The 20,177-nt window shown below is 45.1% G+C and overlaps 1 protein-coding gene and 1 long non-coding RNA gene across 15 annotated transcripts in view; one reads left to right on the forward strand and one right to left on the reverse strand.

Moving 5' to 3' along the window:
- The window catches only part of Srpk2 (SRSF protein kinase 2), a 225,596-nt gene extending 211,171 nt beyond the window's left edge, over window positions 1-14,425 (reverse strand). The window contains exons 1-2 of one of the 13 annotated variants that reach the window (XM_063237893.1): window positions 8,120-8,283; window positions 7,513-7,567 (exon numbers count right to left, since the gene is read on the reverse strand). In XM_063237893.1, the coding sequence (XP_063093963.1) occupies window positions 7,513-7,567; window positions 8,120-8,140 (76 nt within the window). In that variant the 5' untranslated portion in view covers window positions 8,141-8,283. Of the gene's footprint in view, window positions 1-7,512; window positions 7,568-7,655; window positions 7,883-8,119; window positions 8,284-14,239 lie in introns of those variants that run through there. The other 12 variants (XM_063237883.1, XM_063237886.1, XM_063237910.1 and 9 more) reach the window with 12 other exon arrangements.
- Window positions 8,273-19,750, forward strand: LOC134473505 (uncharacterized). Of its 2 annotated transcripts, XR_010043759.1 has the most exons (3): window positions 8,273-8,413; window positions 14,066-15,708; window positions 18,725-19,750. It is a non-coding gene; the product is annotated as an uncharacterized LOC134473505 (long non-coding RNA). The 2 variants fall into 2 exon arrangements; XR_010043756.1 differs by having other exon boundaries at window positions 14,066-19,750.
- The last annotated feature ends 427 nt before the right edge of the window (window positions 19,751-20,177 follow it).

A 20,177-nucleotide genomic window follows, 5' to 3' on the forward strand; every position in this document is an offset into this window, starting at 1 on the left:
ACACTTTCGATCCTAGCACTCAGGAGGCTGAGGCAGGTGGATCACCACAAGCTTAAGCCTAGTATGGGCCAGATAGTAAATTTCCAGACCATCCTGAACTGCATAGTGAGACCTTATCTCAAAAATAAATAAACTGAGGATATAACTGGGTAACAAAGCACCCCGGGTTTGATCCCCAGTACTACAAAAATTAATATAATCTATCAAAAAACACCAATGATATTCTCCACAGAACTACAAAAAAATCCTAAATTCTGTATGAATCAAAAAATAAACAAACACCCAAACAGCTAAAGCTATCTTAAACAAAAAAGAACAAAGCAGGAAGCACTATAGTATCTGATATCAAAATAAGACTACAAAACTGTAGTAGTCAGAGCCAGGCACCATGGCTGCACACCTGTCATCCCAGCACCAGTAACAGTAAGGCAGGAGTATCGCAAGTTCAAGATTAGCTTGGGGTTTTTGTTTTGCTTTGGTTTTTTTGTTTGGTTGGTTTTTGGTTTTTTATTTCTATTCATTTACTTTTGGTGGTACTGGGGATTGTATCCACTGCCTTCTCACTGAACAATATCCCTAGCTCTTTCTCTTTTTCCTCCTCCTCTTTAAATTCTGAGGCAGGGTCTTACCAGTCACTAAGTGATCCCAGCTGGTGGAATTTGTGCTCCTCCAGCCTAAACTCCTCAGAGGGCCAGGATGACAGGCAGGGACTAAATGAAGGATACAAAAGGAATCCGCAGTATTTTGGGAACATTTTGTGGGTCAAATTATTTCAAAAGAAAAAGTCACAATAAATTTTTGACAAATACATTTAAAAATAAACTTGAAGCTGGGCATGGTGGCACATGCCTGTAATCCCAGCACTCAGAAGGGAGGCTGAGCAGGAGGATCCTTTAAAGTTCGAGACCAGGGGGCTGGGGATTTAGCTCAGCAGCATAAAGTGCCTGCCTTGCAAGCAGGCAGTCGTGAGTTCGATCCCTGGTACCAATAAAAAGGAAAAAGACAAAAAAGACAAAAAAAAAAAAAGTTCAAGACCAGCCTGGACTACAAAGTGAGCTCAAAGTCTGCCTGAACTGCATAGTGAAAGCCTGTCTTAAAAAGACAATAAATACTTAAAGCCAGAAAGTTGAGAACAAACCCCAGGTCAATAATGAAGCAACTGATAAATGAAACCTAAAGGGCAAAAGCAACACAATGAAGTATCACTTGGCAATATCAGGAAACACCAAAATATGCTACAACTTGGCAGAACCCTGAAAACAGCCGCTGCCACAAAGGAAGCCAAACACAAAGTAACAAACTGCATGGCTCCACTTGTATGAAATATCCAAAACAGGTAAACATAGAAAATGTATGTTTAAGGTTGTTAGAAATGGAGGGTAACTGCTTTCTTTTTGAAACAGTAAGAATAGAGGCCAAAAATCAACGAGTTGTACACTTTAGTTTTTATTGTTTGGATCAACAACAACTGCTTGTTGGAAGTGGAGACTGAACCCTGGGAGCTAGTCCTGGCCTCCTGCTGTAAGTAGGTCTCCAGCTTGCCTCTGCCTCAGAATAGATGGAATTATAAGCATGGGCCACCATGTCCAGTTTTGGTTTTTTGTTTGTTTGTTGAGACTGAATCTCACTACAAGTGTCAAATTTCTGGGCTCAAGGAATTTTGCCCCACCTCCCCGTAGAAAGGATTATAGCAACATAACACTACACCTAGCTCTCTAAAAGTTTTATGGTATGTGAACTAAAAAGAAATTATGTGGCCAGGCACAGTGGTGCACACCTATAATTCCAGCACTGGGGAGATTAAGGGAGAAGGATTGCTGAGAGTTCCAGGCCAGCATGTGTTACATGGTGAGCTCAAGGCAGCCTGAACTGCACAGTGAAACCCTGTCCCAAAAAAGACAAAAAATAAGAAATTATGTGGAGTTGAATGTGGCAGTACAGGCTTATAATCCCAGCATTCTGAGAGACTGAAGTGGGAGGTTCTCAAATCCTATCCCAGCCTAGGCAATGTGGTCACTTAGTGAGAACCTGTGTCAAAAATAAAAAGGGCTGGGAACATAGCTCAGTGCCAAGGCCCTGAGTTCAATCCCCAGTACTATCACCAAAAAAAAAAAAAAAGAAAGAAAGAAAGAAAAGAAAAAAAACCTACAAGTTATGACATTGAGGACAATGCAGGTCTAAGGCAAAATATGTGCTTGGCATGCATGAGTCCCTGGGTTCAATCTTCTCCCCCTCACGCCCAGAGAAGGTGTCAACAAATGAAAGAGACCCTAAAATTGTTTCACCTAAACATACAAATACACTAGGACAAAAATCTATCCCATGCTGTGAGATTTAGCTAATACATAAGATTCATGATTGAATACAGTACTTCCTTGCTGCCCGCTACTCACAAAGCCATACAATTATTAACAATCAGCACATTAGGCTAAGCCAGCCTAAGCAATTTAGGGACTTAGCTAGCCACCCCACCAAGACAAAAAATAAAAAGAAAGGGTTGGGGATGTAGCTCAGAGCAATGGCCCTGGGTTCCACCCCAGTGGAGAGGGGGTCATGGGACAACAAAGGGGTAGGGATGTGACTCAAGTGATAGAGCACCTGTCTATCATGTACAAGATGCTAGGTTCAATCTCCAGCACTGCAAAATATCATATTCCACTTCCACAACTAAGCAGAGACTATTCTTGACAATTACAAAGTACAGAGCACTGAAAAAGTAACTTCTAGAACCAGTTCAATTCATGAAAGCTCACAAACCTGAATGAACTAAAATTAATGAGCCAGCATCTCCAGTCCCATAAATTCACGTAATTCAATCTGCCAGTCATCATATTCACATAATTTAAAATTTACTCTTCCTCCACTGGAGACCTAATCACAAAGTGAAAGCTATTCAGCAGGTACAAGCAGAAGCTGAAAGCCAGCTGAGGCAACTTAGCAAGATGATATTTCAAAATAAAAAAGTCAGGGCTGGGGATTTAGCTCAGTGGCATAAGCACCTGCCTTGGAAGCAGGCAGTCGTGAGTTCAATCCCGGGTACCAATTAAAAAAAAAAATTTTTAATTTAAATTTAAAAAGTCAGGCGTAGTTTACACACTTGAATTCCAGCATGCAGGAGTCTGAGACAGAAGGACTGCTGCCAGTTCAAGGCCAGCCTTCACTATTTAGCTGGACCTTGTCTCAAAAATAAAAACATAAATAAATAGCTTAAAAAAAAAAAAAAAAAAAAAAAGAAGCCACCACAGGCTTATAATCTCAGCATTCTGGGAGGCTGTGGCAGATTCAAGCCAGTATGGCAAATTTGGCAAGCCCGTCTCAAAATAATAAAAAAGGGCTGGGACTGCATGAAGCATGAAGGCTCTGGGTTCAATCCCCAGAACTGCAGGGGGACAGGGCATCCGGCTGGAGAAGCACCTGCTAGCATCTAACATGCACAAGACCACAGGTTCAAAGCCCTAGTACCATACATGTGCTTAAAACAAAAAGTGCAAGGGGCTGGTGATTTTGCTCAGTGGCACAATTCCTGCCTGGCAAGCGTGAGGTCCTGAGTTTGATTCCAGGTACCCCCCCCCAAAAAAAACCAAAAAATAAAAAAAAAAAAAAAAACAGCAAACTCAAGTCCTTTCTTGCTAGTATTACTCCTTGTACAGAGAACCATATGGCCTCATTTCCTGTATCTTTCTTTTTTGGGGGAGGCTAATGAATGACTGAGTGCAGGACCTTCCCACTGATCTACACCTCCAGCCTTGTTTTTATACTTAAAATAGAGGGTCACTAAATTGCCCGGTTGAAGCTTGAATTTGCCACCCTCCTGCTTCAGCCTCCCCGAGTGTTGGGATTACAGGATGTGTCACCAGCCCAGATCACCCTCCAGTTTCCACTCCCTGTACTTTTTCCCTTATTCACACAATCAACTCATGTACTAGTCAGTGCTCTTTAAAATATCAATCACACAAACCAAAAAAATTAGAAATAGCCAGCAGGCAGCTGGTCCACACCAGTAATCCCATCACTCAAGAGACTGAGGCAGAAAGACCTTTGTGAGTTAGTTCCAGGTCAACCAGAGCGCCATAGTTCAAGGTCAGTCTGGCCTACACAGCATGGCGTCGCTCAAAAAAAAAAAACCAGGAGTCAGAACTCCTCCTTCCACAGCCTACAGCCCTACACCTGAGCCCTGCCACTCTCCTCTGCCCCTGTACAGCTCCAGCCATGTGGCCTCTGGAGTCCTCAGTCAGTACCAGCTACTGCTCCCCAAGACTTTGCATCTCCTCATTGGAGCTTCTGTTCAAATGGCGCCTCCTGAAGAGTTGAGCAGTGTCTCGGAACCTGTAAAACGGTGATAGTAACAGCCCACAGTTCATAGGGTCATCACTAGTTATAAATGCACACAATTCATTTGACTGACACCTATCATTAGTATTACCTTAAAAGCTCTGTGTTCCAGGGGCTGGGGATTTAGCTCAGGGGCAGATCCCTGGTACCGATAAAAAGGAAAAAGACAAAAAAATAAAAAAATTTAAAAAAGCTCTGTGTTCCTTTCTTTCCTGACTCTTAGCACTATCTGAAATGATCTTGTCATCTACTTTGTTTTTCCCCAAATCTCCATAGAATGCAAGCTTTGTAAGGAGCTTTATCTGCTCTGTTCAAAGAATGCAAGCTTTGTAAGAGCTTTATCTGCTCTGTTCAAAACTCTCCCTCATCTCATAAAAGTCATGCAAAAAATTGTTAACATATGATAAACTGTATCAAGCAATTATTTCCATTAACAATTTTTTGTGAGACAGGGTCTTGCTATGCAGGTTCAGGCTAGTCCTGAACTAACTATGTAGCCCAGCCTGGCCTCAAATTTGCATCACTCCTCCTGCCTCGGCCTCCCAAATGCTGAGATTACAGGGACAAAACACCATACCCAGCCTCAAATAATACCTCTTGATTCAGAGAATAAAGTGAAAAAATGACACTGCCTCAATCCATTGCATAGTTGGGCTGGTCTCTTGGTGCTACCTTGCACACCAGTTTGTTTCATCATTAGTCGCTCTTTCCTTCCAATGTTATTATATACACAACACTGGAAGAAACTGGCAGATTGAGACATGAAAGCAAATCACAATACTGTGGATATCTGCTAATTCTCTACAAAGCAACCACATAAATCTGAACTACATCACACCCAAAGGAGACTTTTGGCCATTAGGAAAGCCACACCTTGAAATACGAAAATGTGAAACACACTAACTTAATTAAAACTGTTTTTCACAGCTCAAATGTCATCAACCAACCAGTGGATCAAGATACGGTTTTTTAATACAATGGAGTACAACTCTGCCATAAAGGATAAGTTTGTGACATTTCTAGCTAAGACTATACTCAAGTGAAATAAATCAAACACACACGTGTAAATACTGCGTTATTTCTTTGGTGAGAAACCAAAAGTGTAAGTAAGGAGAAAAATGTTAATATTGAGAAATGGGAAGAAAATGTTCAAATGAGAAAGGAAATAAGGTAGAGGGCAGGGCGGTAAGAAGGGACAAGAAAAAAAGTACAACAAAAAAGTGGAAATAAAGCTTTGTAAATAACCAGGGGAAGAGTTAAAGGGAGAGGAGGTGACTGGGGGGGAAAGATTCAAAATATATCATGCACAGACACAAATTCTGTATGATGAATATTATCTTTATATCAAGGAAGGTCACACCTTCCAACCCCAGTACCAAAAAACACTTTTTTTTACACGCAAGCACATGTAATAAAGATATTTATACGCAAACACACAGAACCACCCTCATGCTTGTCCCAGTCTGTAATCCCAGCTACTTTCAAGGCTGAGGCAGGCAGAATGCAAACTGGAGATCAGCCTTGGCAATTTAATTAAATTTTATTTTTTTAACAAGTGTTTATCTCACACCAAATATACAAGTGGCAGCATATACCCGCAATGCCAGTACTAAGAAGCTGAGGCAGGAGGATTCCTGCCGGTTCAAAGTTAGCCTTGGCTACTTTGAAGCCAGTAAGGACAACACAGGCTCAGAAAAAAGGGGGAAAAATAAAAAGAGGAAGGAAAGATTTAAAAAGGCTGGAGGTGTAGCCTCGCTGTAGAACTCAAGGACAAGGCCCTAAATTTAATCACTAGTACCTCAAAAAATTAATTAAAATCAACTTGGGTCTTGCTTTACAACTGCTTTTTGTTTCTGAGCATAATGGTATAAACTCAACGCTCTGCACTGAAAGCTATGATTAAGCCTCAACACTCAGAATCTAAAACATTACAGTTCTCCTTACTCGTAGGCTAAACTTAAGTATTTCACCAAAGGAAATCCCAAATTCAAGGCTCTGACTTGAAAGCTAGCACTAATTTTTAAAAAGCATCCTACACTACCAGGACCCATTTTATTTTTGCATCTTTTTATCCAATTTTTGCACTCGGCCCCTGCAACTCCGTAAGTCCTTTCCCCCTCACTCCAAAGCCTTTTCTCTTAAGGAAGGTATTTTTCAAGTGGATAGCCACATTTTATGAAATCCTCAAAATACTTTCGAGTTACGATCAGTTTCCAATGGATGACATCCTGTCTCAAGATACATTAGAAATGACTGCCAGTTTTCCTAGATGCCGCCAATGGGTAGTAAATTCGCCAGGCAGCAACCTAAACCGAACACGCAGAAAAAAGAGCGCAGAAGGAATCAGACAGACAAGAATGCTTCACGATTTTATTAAAGACGCTCCCAGGTTGTCATCCCCCGTGGCATCACACGCGGCTTTCTGGGGAACGGGAGGCAAAGCTCAAACTGGCAGAGAAAGGCGGAAAGGGGGACGACCGACGGCGCCCTGCGGGCCGCGCCACTCTCCAGGAAAGGATTCTCGGAGGCGCAGCCGGCAGGAGGTAGCCGGCGCTGGCCTGCGGCGAATGTCACCCGCAGCGGTCCCGGCCCTCGCCCAGGTCCCTGGCGCCGCAGCCCCGCGCCCAACGCCGCTCGCTCGGGCCGAGCACAAAGTTTCGTAAAAAACCCGGAGCGCAGACACGCACGGGTCTCGGGGCTGAACTCGCGCCAAGAACACGCCCGAAGCGAGCCACTTGACAACCAGCTCGGGTTTTCGGCAGAGGCCGAGGGGCTGGAGCGGGACGCCCGGAAGGCGGGGCCGCGTCCCTCGCACGCCCAACTCCGCTTCCCTCGGGCCGCGGCGCCCAGGTAGGAGTCGGCTGCCGCCCCCGGGGCGGCGAGGCGCGGCGCGGCCCAAGGCCCGCGACCCGGCCGGCCCGGCGCGCACGCCGAGAGGGGAGCGAGGGGGACGCGCACGCCCGGCGCCCGCTCCGCCGCCCCCGCCGGCCGGGCCTCCGTCCGGGGTCCGCCGCGCCGCGCCGCGCAGCGCCGCGTCCCTCCCGTCCCCACCGCCCCTCCCGCCGCGGGGCGCTCGGAGCCGGCGCCGCGTCCCGGGAGACCCGGCAACTTTCCCCGCGCGGGTGCCGCTGCTCCCCGCGGGGTGGGGCTGGGCCCCGGCAGAGCGCGGCGCGGACTCACTTTTTCGGATGTTTCTCTCTTTTCGGCCTCCGCTTTCGGGCCTGAATGGCCAGCACTGAGGAGAGAGGAGACACACATTAACGGTCGGGCCGCCGGCCTGCGAGGCCGCGTGGCAAGCACCAGGGTACGCCGCGCCCACTCACCTTTCCGGGAGCTCATCTCGGCGCGGCAGGAGCGAGGCGGGGGCCTTGCGCGACGGCGGAGGTGACGGCGATGGGGACGCGGGAGCCCAGTCGTGCCGGGCTGCAGCTTGCACTCGCTCCGCCAGCCGGGAGGAGGCGGGAACCGCGCCTGCGCCGCCGCCGCCGCCGCGCCTGCGGGGGCCCCAGGGCCCGCCCCCGCCGCCGGCCCCGCCCCCAGCCCCGCCCCGTCCGCGGCCCAGGCCGGGGTCGCGACGCTGGAGCCGCAACCCTGTCGCGTGCCTCGCCGGCTACCTGTGCGGAAGGGCCCCGCCGCGGGCCGGTTCCCGCAGGTGCAGCCTCGGCCGCTGCTGCGTCCGGTCCGCCCACGCCCGCGACCCCCAGGCCGCCCAGGCCCCCAGCTGCTCGTGCGGCGTGGGGCGGGCCCTCGCGACCCTCCCCGCTACCAGCGGCCGCGCCCTCCGCACCCCGGCCAGCAGCCTCTCCATGGGTCCCGGCCGGGCCCACGCCTCCGCCGGCCTCGCACCGCCTCTCTTCGCGCGGCCTCTTCTCTCCTTTGGCGCCTCTACATCCCCGCATCCCCCTGAGGGCTGCTCCCTCCTCTCTGGCGGGCGTGGAAAGGGCACTGGACCAAAAGCTGTGAAGCCTGGGTCCTAGATCAGCTGAGTGACCTTGGCGAAGTCCTTTTCTCCCTCCTGCCGGCCTCCCGCACGGGATCCCGCACAAGCTTAATGAAGGAAAAGCTGCAGATAGCATGAAAGGTATCGTGAAGCTTTTGCACACGAAGTGAAGCTCAGTTTTGTGAACAACCTAGGATGGCACACAATCAGACAAGACAGTTATTTTCTCTAGTTACTGCCAGGAAACTGAGTCCTAGAGAGATTCTGCAACCCAGCAGGATCCAAATTCAAGCCTGGTTGGTTCCACTCTTTGCACCCAACCAGGCTCCTAAAGATAGGAATCAAGTTCACAGTGGCACAGAAACGTAACTGAAGTGTTCTCCCGTCTGTTTAATCGCAATAGCTTTGAAAGATAGGCATCCCTGGAGTCGGGGGTTTAGCTCAGTGGCCTAAGTGCCTGCCTGGTAAGCACAGGGTTGTGAGTTCAATCCCAGGTTCCACAAAAGAAAAAAAAAAAAAAAAAAAGATACAAGATACGCATCTTGACATTAGTTCCTTTCCTTAGTTATAGAACTAAGTATAACATTTATTATTTAAAGTTTTCAGTATTACTCTAAAGATGTTAAATAACACAAGAGGAAATGCTGTTTGATTTTTGAACAGATTTCGACGTTTTCAATTTTTTTCCTGTCAGATTTTATTGGTACATTTTAGATATATAATGATCACATTTATCATAGAAAATTTGTGCCTGTACATGATAGAACTTGTTTCTTTTTCAAATTTTTATTTTTAAAAATATAAACCCCATTAAAAGATGATTAGAAAAATGAACAACCATAGTCACCAGTTTTTAAATCATTCCTCCATGTTTGCCTTCTATGTGGTTGGTTTATTTTGCTAAATCACTTGCAAAATATTGCAAAATCTTTTACCCTTAACACTAAATAGTATTTCAGTGTGTATCTATTAAGAACAAAAGTATTCTAAGAATTCTGTTATGGCCAATTATGATATGATATCAGCACTCAGGAGGAGGCAGGAGGATCACCAAGAGAGTTCAAGGCCAGGCTGAACTTCACAGCAAGACCCTGCCTCAAAAAATCAAACATAAAACATAAAAATAAGAAATGGGCAAAGGATTTGAATAGGCATTTTTCCAAACACAAATGAGTATATATAAAACACGATCCTTAAAATCATTAATCATTGCAGAAATACAAAGCAAAACCACAATGAGACACCACTTCCCACCTACCAGGATGGCCAATTATTTTTTTTCATACAGTAAATATATCTTGGTGAGAATTTAGATCCTTCACATACTGGGAAATTGGAATACTCATGCATTTGTTGGTGGGAATGTTAAAGGGTACAGTTCCTAAGAAAACTAACTGTTCCTCAGAAAGGTAATAGGATTACCAACAAGCCTACTCCTAAGTGTATACCCACAAGTAGTCAAGCAATCTTTGGGGAATGTTTATATGGACATCACAAGAGCTAAATACGGAAATACCCTACTGTCCATCTGCTGATGAAAGGATAAAGAACTGTGGTCCCTAAATGCAATGACATTTTTCAGCCATAATAAAGATGAAATACAAAAGCCAGGCACAGTGGTATATACCTAGAATCCCAGCACCCTAGAAGGCTGAGGCAGGAGAATCTTTCAGTGTGAGCCCAGCCTAGGCAACCTATCAACTTAGCAAGACCCTGTCTTAACTGCTTGGTTCTCTGGAACATATGCTAACACCTTGTCTCAAAATAAAAAAACAAAAGAGGGATGGAGGCATAGCTGCATGTGAAGGCCCTAGATTTAATCCCCAGTGGTATAAAAAAAACACTGATACAATAGAACACGGTCCATAGAATGTACTAGGAAGAGAGTGTAATTCAGTGGTTGTTCTTAACATGCACGGGTGCCTGGGTTCAGTTCGAAGCACCGAGATATATGCTGACATATGCTACAACCTGGGAAAGCCCTAAAAACAATGACATTTTTCACTTACTAAATGGAAGAAGCCAGACACAACCAGGCACAGTAACACACACCTATAAATCCCAACACTCAGAGGCTGAGGCAGAAGGATGGCAAGTTCAAGCCCAGCCTGGGCAAGTTAGCAAGATGTTATTTCAAACCAAAAGTAAAATAAAGATGTAGCTCAGTGTGAGGACCCAGTTCAATCCCCAGTACCAAAAATAAGAGACACAAAAGGTCCATATTATATGATTCCATTTCCATGAAATCTCCAGAATAGGCAAGTCCACTGGAACCAGGGGGCAGGAAGGAGGAATGAAGCAGCAGGTGCTCAAAGTGGACCAGACTTCTGGGGTGGGGGGAGTGGCTCAGAGCTGACAGACATGGTGGCAGCACCACATGGTGAATGTTTACATGCCACCCGCTGAACTGGCTACTTTAAAACAATTTGCTGCACTTTAGAGGAATTTCACTTCAATTAAGACAGACAAACCAAAGTCAAACCCAAAAATTATCTGTGAGTTAGCCAAGCATGGGGGCCTACAATTTTGATTTCAGCGCTCAGGAGGCTGAAGTAAGAGGATCACCTCAAGCTCAAGGCCAGCCTGGACTACATAGAAAGACCCTGTCTCAAACAAAAACCAAAAAAAAATGGTTGTGAGGGGGGTTTGAATATCTTTTCCTGTGTGTGTGCGTGCATGTGTATACATGTGCGTGTGTGTGCATGCATGCTTGTGCTATGAATACAAGGATACATAAAAGACTGGTCTTTCATTGAATAGTGTATGACCAACCCAAGTGATTTTTTTTCCAGTAATGGGGATTAAGCTCAAGACCTTCATAATGAGTTATAGCCCCCGTGCTTTTTGGGCTATGTTTTGGGTAGGAGCTAGAGGGGCTGGTTTTTTGTTATTTTTTTCTTCTTTTGAGCTTTCATCTCACTATTTGAACATGCTATGTAACTCAGGGTAGACTGGAACTCACAGCAATCCTGTTGCCTCAGCCTTCCAAATGCTAGGAATATAGGTGTGTGCCACCACACCCAGTGAATCTTTATTTTTTTGAGAAAGGGTCTCAAGAAAGAAAAAGGACCTCAAGAAAGGGTCCAGACCTGCGTTGAACTTAACTAGCCTCGAACCCATGGTGATCCTCCTGCCTCAGCCTCACAAGTGCTGGGATTACAGGAATGCACCACACTCAGCTAGACATATGTGTTCTGAATAGCTCACATAAATAGAATCATACAGTATGTGGCTTTTGTGACTGGGCCCCTTTCATTTAGCCAAATTTTGAAACTCTTTGCTGCTAACTCAGACAAGTTATGTAATTACAACATGTGGAAAATGGAAATAATACTAATACTAACCCTTATAGGTGAGGATGTTTACCCCATAAGTGATTCTTCGATAAATGGCGATTATTTTAAAGTTAGGCAAAAGTGACATAGTTTTGCTGAATCTTTTCATTCAATTTTTTGCCAAATACTTATCATTTTTTATTGGGCAACCATTATTTTAGATACCAAGTTGAGAACAGAAAATGAAGCGCACAAAATCTTCTCGCTCTCGCCAGGTGTGGTAGCACACACCTGTCATCCCAGTTCTCAGAAGCGGAGGCAGGAGGATAGCCACAAGTTCAAGGCCAGCCTGGGCTACACAGTGAGGCTCTCCTTCAAACAAAACCAGAAAAAGACCAAAACAAGAAAACACACCCTATTCTCATAGAGCTTATGTTCTACTGTCAAAAGTCAAGAAATAGGGCCAGGAGATTAGCTCAGAGGCATAAGTGCCTGCTTGGCAATCGCAAGGTCATGAGTATCAAAAAAAAAAAAAAAAAAAAGTCAAGAAATAAAAAATAAGCCAGGCATGGTCGCTCGTACCTTTAATCCTAGTATTCAAAAGGCTGAGGTAGGAGGATTGTTGTAAATTCAGGACCAACCTGGGCTACAAAGTAAGCTCAAGGCCATCCTGAACTGCATAGTGAGACCCTGCCTCAAAAAAAAAAAAAAAAAAAAAAAGAGAGAGAAATTACTAGGCTGCAGCCCCAGCCTAATCATTTTTATGGAAAACAATTTTTGAGGAGGTAACATTTAAGTAGACTTTAAAACTGACGTAGTGGTGCACACCATAACCCCAGCACTCAAGAGGCTGAGGTAGGAGAAAATAAACTTGGACCAACCTGGGCTACACAGCGAGTTCAAAGTCACCCTGAACTGAATGAGGAAATCCTGTCTCAAAAAATGAAAACACTAATAATAAATACCTTAAGACTATCTCACCGGTCCTTCTTGCTTCTTTTATAAAATAGGCGAAGACTATATTCACTGCTAATGTTTATGAGTTGCTTTGAATTTATTGAATTAAAATATGCCACATTAAGTGTCAATCAACAACTTTACACATCCACATCCAACATGAGATGCTCCAAAAAAGAATTCTAACTGGACCTGGTGGCATTTACCTGCCATCCCAGCACTTGGGAAGCTGAGCCAGGAAGATTGTCATGAATTCAGTCCCTGTCTCAAAAAAAAAAAAAAAAAAAAATCTAAATTATAGACCTAATCTCTGCTGATTTGGAAATTAAATATTTTTCCATATTTAAAAGGAAATATATTTTTAAAGAAACAATAGGTATGATTTCCTTTTTTTATGGTAGCATCATTTATTATTACACATATCAAATGAGTTAAGTAGATGTAGTTAAGAGTGGGAATATCAGATGACCTTAGAAATGGGTATACGGTGGTCCCCACCGTGATCAGAAAGCGGCAAGGAAGGCAGGACGTACACTTTTCCTGTCAGTCTCATGCAGTGTAACCCGAGACAGCCACGTATGAGTTTTTAGTAGATGGAATAGAAAATGAAGAGAGAGTTGCAGAAGTGATTGCTCTTGGACACTTCCAAGCGGAGCCCTAAAACTGGTTGGATCTTAGAAGGGAGATTTAGCACCTCAGGGAGTTGGGGAAAGGCTTCAAATGTTGCACCATCTATTCTGGGCCCTTTAATGGGTGAGAAACCAGCCTTTTAAGGACTTCCAAGGTGTCTGAATTTTTAGCAAAGTGCTCAATGAAGCTTACGGCCTGTCCTTTGTTGTTTCATTAGAAAGCATTTCTCAAGGGCACCACTGAAAGCAGGGCAGCAAAGAGATGAACATAGAGATCTCAGGGCCACGAGGCCAGAGTTCAAATGCAGGTCCAGGTCTGCCGCTGGCCCCCTGGGTGAATTCTCTATGACTCAGTTGCCTCATCTGGCAAATGAGGACCCTAACATTCCCAAGCTATAAGTTCTGAGGTGTTAAATGAGTTTGTTCACATAAAACACTTGGAAAAGTATGCAGTCTTGTCTGTTAAGATTAAATCATTACACATCGTTAGAAAAGGACCTAAGCATGAAATAAATATTAGTAATCCCACAGTCTGAAACTGAGGCAGGAGGATTGCCAGGAGTTTGAGGCCAACCTAAGCTACATAGAGACATCAAGGGCAGCCTGGACAACACACACAGACCTTGTCTTGAAAAAAAATTACATACAGTATAGCACTTGAGAAGTTGAGGCAAAAAGATCGCAAAGTCCAGTCCAGCCTGGGCAACTTAAGAGGGATTCTATCTCAAAACAAAAAAAAATAAATAAATAAAAGGGGAGGAGGCTAGAGATGCAGCTCAGTGGTAGAGTACCTCTGGATTAGATCCTCAGAACCACAAAAATAAGTAAGTGAATAAATATGAACTAGTCACACACATGCATGTTAAGGAATATATTAGTTAACTATTATGGTATAACCTCTTTTTCTCTCTCTCTCTCTCTGTCTCTCTGAGACTGGGTCTCAGTATGTAGGTCAGGCTGGGTTCCAACTTGTGGCGATCCTCTTGCCTCAGCCTCCTGTGCGCTGGGGTTACAGTCATGAACCACCACTTCCAGCTCACAAAGAAAAAAAGAAAAGAAAATAAGAAGAAGAAGAAGTAAAAACTAATGAACATCTCTAAGCTCACGATCTCTGAGGCCCAGGAACGTTGGAACAGGTTAGCTGGTGCGTGGAGGTGTCCCCGGGAGCGGCAGACATTTGCGGGCTTGACTGAGGCTGGAGATCTGTTACCAGGTGGTTCATTCACATGACTGAGAGGAAGCCTCGGTCCTGGGGTGCTGCGGAGACTTCGTGCCTCACAGCCCGCGCCTACCCATGGGGCTGCCGCAGCGCCGGCTTGCACAACCAATAGGACGAGAACCTAGAAGGAACCGCGCAGCCTTTTGTGACCTACGTCCGGAAGTCACAATCGCCTCTGCCACATTCTATCCACCAGCGGCACAGGCTGGTCGGAAGACTTGAGCGCCGCCTCTGAAGAGGGGTGGCCGATTGCACAGCCGCCACCAGGGGTCACTTCCTCCTGTGCTGAGTGCACGCACTCCGAGCCAGCCAGCATCCTCAAATGCCTCCTGCGGCTGATGAAAGGAAGGGAATTTTCTGTTCAGCATTCAGAGGAAAGAAAAAGAAATGTAGATAATCTTGGGAAATCGTCAATAGTAACAGATTTGCCATAAATAAAATGTTACAGAACACACTTACAGATGCCAGCTCACAAGTGGCTCCTCCAGATACGCCCAGGGCTGTGTTCAGATAGTTTTGGTTGTGTGTGTTACTGGGATTGAACCCAGGGCCTTCCCCAGCTCTTTTTATTTTTTATCTCAGACGGAGTCTCACTAAATTGCTACATTGTCCAGGGCTCAAATGTTTGATCTTCCTGCCTCAATTTCCCAGAGCGCTGGGATTATTATATGTATGCCCCACCACGCCCAGTTCATTTTCCTTTCTTTTTTGGAGGCAGAGTATCGCTATGCAGTCCAGGCTGGCCTTCAATTCATGGATTCCCCTGCCTCAGCATCCTGAGTGCTGGCATCACGCTATGAGTTGTATTTTGTAGTAACCCACTGATTGACTGCTAAAGGCAGGATTTGTAAGGAAAACAATTTAATACAGGACACATAGTTTATAGGATTATTTTATAGTAGTCACCCAAAGAGTCAAATACAAAAGAGTGCAAGACATTTATTCTCAGACTAGAAAAATCAAAGAATCCAGGTGAGGTCTGGATCCCACAGCTGTGTCCTGCATGAGTCTAGCTAGAACCCTAGAGCCATGACCATGCCTCCAATGAGTCCAGCTGAAGACCTAAAGCCCACGACAATGTCTCCTGCACACCTGTTTCAAGGATCTGCACTGGGAAGGCGCCCAGGCCAGTGGTGTAAGCTAGAAGTCTACACTAGAGCTAGGAAGCAAGGCTCAAAGTAAGGACCAGGGATCTCCCCGAAAAGTACCACAGTCATCTTCTGTGGAGCTCCTCTGACAATGAGAATAGTCAAGCTCCTACCAGGAAGCCAGTGCAACAAGCTTTTCCAGGAGGACTGACAGCACCACCTCTCCCTCTCCAGTTCTCCTTTTTATGCTGTTGGCAACAATCCTCAGGTGGGCCTTCCACACCCAGCACCACACTAATTCAGTTCAGCTGGGTGTAACAAGCTGCTGCCAGTCCAGCATGACTATGCCACTTTTTTTTTTTTCTCTTTGTAAGACAGGGTTTCACTATGCAGTTCAGGCTGACCTAGAGTTCACTTTGTAGCCCAAGCTGGTCTTGAATTTGCAATGATCCTCCTGCCTCAGCCTCCTCAATGCTGAGATTACTGTTGTGGGCCACCATGCCTGGCTTATACCACATTTTTAAAGAAAAAAAAATTTTTTTTGTACCAGGAATGTAACTCAGGACTTTGTGCTTGCCAGGTAAGTGCTTATGCCACTGAGCTACATTCCCAGCCCATTTATTGATGTATTGATCCTTTCAGTTTTTTTTTTTAAACAGACAGCACTGGGATCTAACCCTGGGTATGGAGCATGCTAGGCAGGTGCTTTACCACTGAGTACAGCCCAGCCCTGTGAGTGCATTTGTTCAGCTACCATCTCTTAGCCCTGAGCCTCACCCATCTTAGCTGCAAGCCTTTGCTACTCTGCTAGTGGGAGCTCCACTTGTTCTGCCTGCCAGGGGCACCCAAAGGACACTGGAACCTAGAGAACAGTTAGGCCAGCTCCCACCTGTGCCAGTCCTGTCCCAGCGTCTCAACACAGGTCCTTGCTGGGAGCAGAGCTGGCTTCTGCCTCCCACACACTTGAGCAGTACCCTTAGCACCCAGCAGCACCCTGCCACTGAGATCCAGGTCCCATCACTCCTCTGAGCTTCTTGGCTTTATTCCCCAGACCTAGAGGTGGGTGCTAATAACTGCATCTGGTTTTGACTTTGTTTTTTGAGGCATACATAGCCCAGGCTGGTTTTGAACTCTCAGATCCTCCTGCCTCATCTTCCTGAGTGCTAGGGGTACAGGTGTGTGCCACCACACTGGCTTTCTCCTGCATTATCACTGGGTGCGTTCATGCCCCCTTAACTTAGTTCCCCGATACTTGTACAAGCAGACCATTCCTTATATTAATTTGTTTGGTTAAATCAATTGGTTTAGGGCTGGGATTTAGCTCAGTGGGGTAAGTGCCTGCTTAGCAAGTGCATGGTTGTGAGTTTGATCCCCAGTACCCAAATAAGTAAATAACTGAATAAATAATTGGCCTAACCTGAGGTAGTGGCATATGCCCATAATCCCAGCATTCAAGATGCGTGGGCAGGAGGATCTCTGGAAATTTGGGATGCACACTGAGTTCAAGGCCAGCCTGAACTACATAGTGAGGCCCTGATTCACAAACAGTAATTGGCATAGCCCCAATAAGGTATAAGTAATTGCTTTGTCTCATGTAGACCAATGGCTACCTAACTATCAGGAGCGGCCCACCAGGCTGTCTCCAGCATGGGGTATCGGGAGAGTGCTGCTGGAGTGTCCCTTACCTGGCTTTAGGTGAGTGGATACCTGTAAATGGACTGGCTAGTCATAGGATATGTCTGCATTTGTTTTTAGCAAATGCTACCAAAAGTATTTCCAAAATAGTTGTAGCGATAATTGCATTGATTTTAAGGCATTCCTAGTATTTCCCACTGATTCTCAGAACTTTTTAAATTCAGAAAAAAGTCAATAAAGTGCACACTAGGGGCTGGAGGTTTAGCTCACCGGCATAAGTGCCTGCCTTGCAAGCAGGCAGTTGTGAGTTCGATCCCTGGTACCAATAAAAAGGAAAAAGACAAAAAGGGGGGGGGGATAAATAAATAAATAAAGTGCACACTACCATGAATTAATCTGTAGCCCAGAATCTTTCTTTACGTTGCAGTGCTAAAGAAACCTAAAACTGTGTTGCCTGAGGACAGTTTTTTTTGTTTTGTTTTGTTTTTGTCTTTTTGACACTCACTATGTAGTTCAGGCTGCCCTATAGCTCACTTTGTGTCCCAGGCTGGTCTTGAACTCACAGAGATCCTCCTGCGTCAGCCTCCCAAGTGCTGGGGTAAAGATCTGTGCTACCACGCCTGGCTCAGGCTTTTCTTTTATGAAGTACTGCGGTTGTGGGCAGGGCCTTTCTTTCTTCTTTCCTTCCTTCCTTTCTTTCTTTTGTTGGGGATCCATCTCATGATCTCACACTTGCCAGGCAGGTACTTATGCCACTGAGCTATATCCCCATTCCTTGATTTTGCATTCTTAATTTCTCCATCAGTTCTTGGTAAACAGCAAGTACTGTGGAATTCATAAAACAAAAGGTGGGCACAGTGGCATATATCTATAAGCCCAGCTACTCAGAAGGCTATGGCAGAAGGATCACAAGGTTAAGGCCAACCGACGCAGCTTGATGACTTAGTGAAACTCTGTCTCGCAAATAAAAATAAAGCCAGGCATGGAGGTGCACATCCGTAATTCCAGCATTCAGGAGGCTGAGGCAGGAGAACCACTGAAAGTTTGAGGCTAGCTTGGGCTATATAATGAGTTCAAGGCCAGTTTGAACTATATAGCAAGACCTTGTTGCAAAATAAACAAAATAAAAAGTTTTGGGGGGTTGTAGCTCAGTGGAAAGGCCTGGGTTCCATCCCCAGTATTATAAACAAACAAATAAAATCTATACTTTCTTTTTCTTTCTTTTTTTTTTTTTTTTTGGCGTTTTTCGGGTTTTTATCGGTACAAGGGATCGAACTCACAACTGCCTGCTTGCAAGGCAGGTGCTTATGCCGCTGAGCTAAATCCCCAGCTCCAATATCTATACTTTCTAAAACAACCTTGTTATGAGTTTCACAAGTTTATTTTTTATATAATACAGTACTAGTAGCTATGCCTTTCTTCTAATTTTGCAACTAATACAACTCTTCCTATTAAGAGTAGTTAGATCACTATAGAAAAGAAACTAAGAGGTGGGGCTGGGAAAAAGGAGAGTAAGGGGGTATAAAAGATGTGTTCTGTCCATGTGCTAACCCCCACAATGAATAATTAACTATGTTCTACATAATTGATTGGTACAAACATATACCAATCAAAATTTAATTATTTTTCTTTTGGTTTTTTTGAGGCAGGGTCTTGCTCACTGTGTAGCTGAGGCTGGCCTCAAACTCCTAGAGATCCTTCCGTCTCAGCCTCCCGAGCACTGGGATCACAGGCATGTGCCATCACACATGGCTAAAAATTTTTAAATACACAAAATTAGGATGTGTTCATTGAAAATATGATGAAGAAAAGGAGATACTCAACTAGAATTCCAGCTAAATGTATTTTGAACCGATGGATATGTACAGCATATTCTGTGATGCATCCCAGGCAGTAATTGGAGCGGGTGGAATCTCTTCTCCTGCGCTTTGTCGCCAGCGTGGAAGCACAATGTTCTGAAGCATCATGCAGCGTGATACAGTATTTTCTATTTCGGACTTCTCGGACATTTCTTCAGTTCTCCTCTTTCCCTCTCCACTTCCTGTCTACCGCTACATGTAGTGACCTAACACCTGGACAATCTGGTCATCCCTAGCTGGGTATTGCCTTGGCTGTTTACTGCCAGCACCCAGACTAGTAACTCAAGACAACAGCGGTTTATTATTTCTCTGACCTCCCTGGGAAGTTCTGGTCTCACCTGGGCTCACTCATGCTGCCGAATCCATCTGCTGGGTCCACCAGGCTGGGAGGACAAGATGACCACAACCCTACCCCCAGGACGTGGGTGTACAGACATGGGCCACCCTTCAGCTGGGGCTGAAATTTCTGGAAGGAGTCACAGCTCCTGCAACCCGACTCCCAAGTTCCGAGGAGAAAATCGAGTCGACAGTCTTATATTTACACACACGCATACACAGCATCACTAGAAATTAGGTATTTAAACCGTGTAAGAGCAAATAAACTGAGCACCGTGAAAGCAAATTTATCTGCTAATAGCTCCCGGCAAGCATTAAAATCAATTTAGAGGAGATAGTGATGTTGAAATTGTCCAGAAAATGAGTTCTGCAGAAAAATATAAACAAAAAGGCTCATAATGCATATTTTCAGTGGGGTAAAGTTTGAAAAATAGGCCAATGTCTTCTAAAAATACAAATAAATAGTATCACAACCATGGACCCAGGAATGTCCTGCGTTTCAATGCCTATCACTCTCGGAGAGCCCCTGCTTGCAGCACCTTGGACAGAGGAAATGGTATCAGTTTCTTTTCTTCATCATGCAGTGCTCCAGGATTGTATTTATGTGGCCTGTGGTTTTTTGTTTTTGTTTTTGGTATGGAGGTTCAAACTCATGAGGCCATGCTTGTCAGGCAAACGCTTATGCCACTGAGCTAAATCCCCTGCTCTCTTTCTTTCTTTCTTCCTGTCTTTCTTTCTTTCTTTCTTTTTCTTTCTTTCTCTTTTTCAGACGGTCTCACTATGTAATTCAGATAAGCCTTGAACTCACCATGTGGCCCGGGCTGGTCTTGAACCTTAAACTCACATCAATTCTCTTGCCTCAGCCTTAGGGTCACTGGGATTACAGGGGCCACCATCACGCCCGGCT

The sequence above is a fragment of the Cavia porcellus genome, unplaced genomic scaffold (genome assembly GCF_034190915.1).
Source record: "Cavia porcellus strain 051 isolate PalLab524CR breed Dunkin Hartley unplaced genomic scaffold, mCavPor4.1 scaffold_2, whole genome shotgun sequence".
Taxonomy (NCBI): Eukaryota; Metazoa; Chordata; class Mammalia; order Rodentia; family Caviidae; genus Cavia; species Cavia porcellus.